The sequence below is a fragment of the Monoraphidium neglectum genome (genome assembly GCF_000611645.1).
Source record: "Monoraphidium neglectum strain SAG 48.87 unplaced genomic scaffold scaffold06076, whole genome shotgun sequence".
In the NCBI taxonomy this organism is placed as follows: domain Eukaryota; kingdom Viridiplantae; phylum Chlorophyta; class Chlorophyceae; order Sphaeropleales; family Selenastraceae; genus Monoraphidium; species Monoraphidium neglectum.
Window position 1 is genome coordinate 2351 of NW_014007558.1, and position 491 is coordinate 2841.

Sequence of the window (491 nt, forward strand, 5' to 3'; positions counted from 1 at the left end):
GTGTGGTGGTGAGGGCGCGCGGCGCTGCGCGCAGCGGGGTGGCTTCACGGATTGCGACGCCACCCCTGTACATGTATTTCCCGAGTGAAGGCCCGCTTGCAGGCACGCCGTTCGGAGGTCGCTGGCTGGCATGCGCATGGTCGGCAAGCCGCTCCCTATGGGCAGGGAGCTGCCGCATGCCAGAACGCATCCAAACGCTCGCACCAGTAGTGCGCCGGGCACATCCTGAACGCTGTGGCCGCGCCGCCGCCGCCCGCCTCGCCGCCCCCGCCGCGCGCCCGAGCCCGCGCGCGCGGCCGCACGCACTGCGTCCGCAGCCCCGCCTGCGGCAGCAGCGCCAGGCACTCCGGGTGGAAGCGGCGGTCGCAGCCCGAGCTCCCGTGGCCGGCACAGGGGCACACCAGCTGCTGGCCGCGCGCGGCAGGGTGCTGACAAACCACGCACAGGCCCCGTTGAAGCAGCAGGTCACGGCCCTCCATGCCCTCTTCGAC

At 73.3% G+C, this 491-nt stretch overlaps 1 protein-coding gene across 1 annotated transcript; it reads right to left on the reverse strand.

Moving 5' to 3' along the window:
* Positions 1–155: 155 nt before the first annotated feature.
* Positions 156–479, reverse strand: MNEG_16177 (hypothetical protein; the record flags this gene model as incomplete). The annotated part of the gene is made up of 1 exon (XM_014035353.1): positions 156–479. The coding sequence occupies one exon, from the start codon at positions 477–479 to the stop codon at positions 156–158; it is 324 nt and encodes a 107-aa protein (XP_013890807.1).
* Between the last annotated feature and the right edge of the window lie 12 nt (positions 480–491).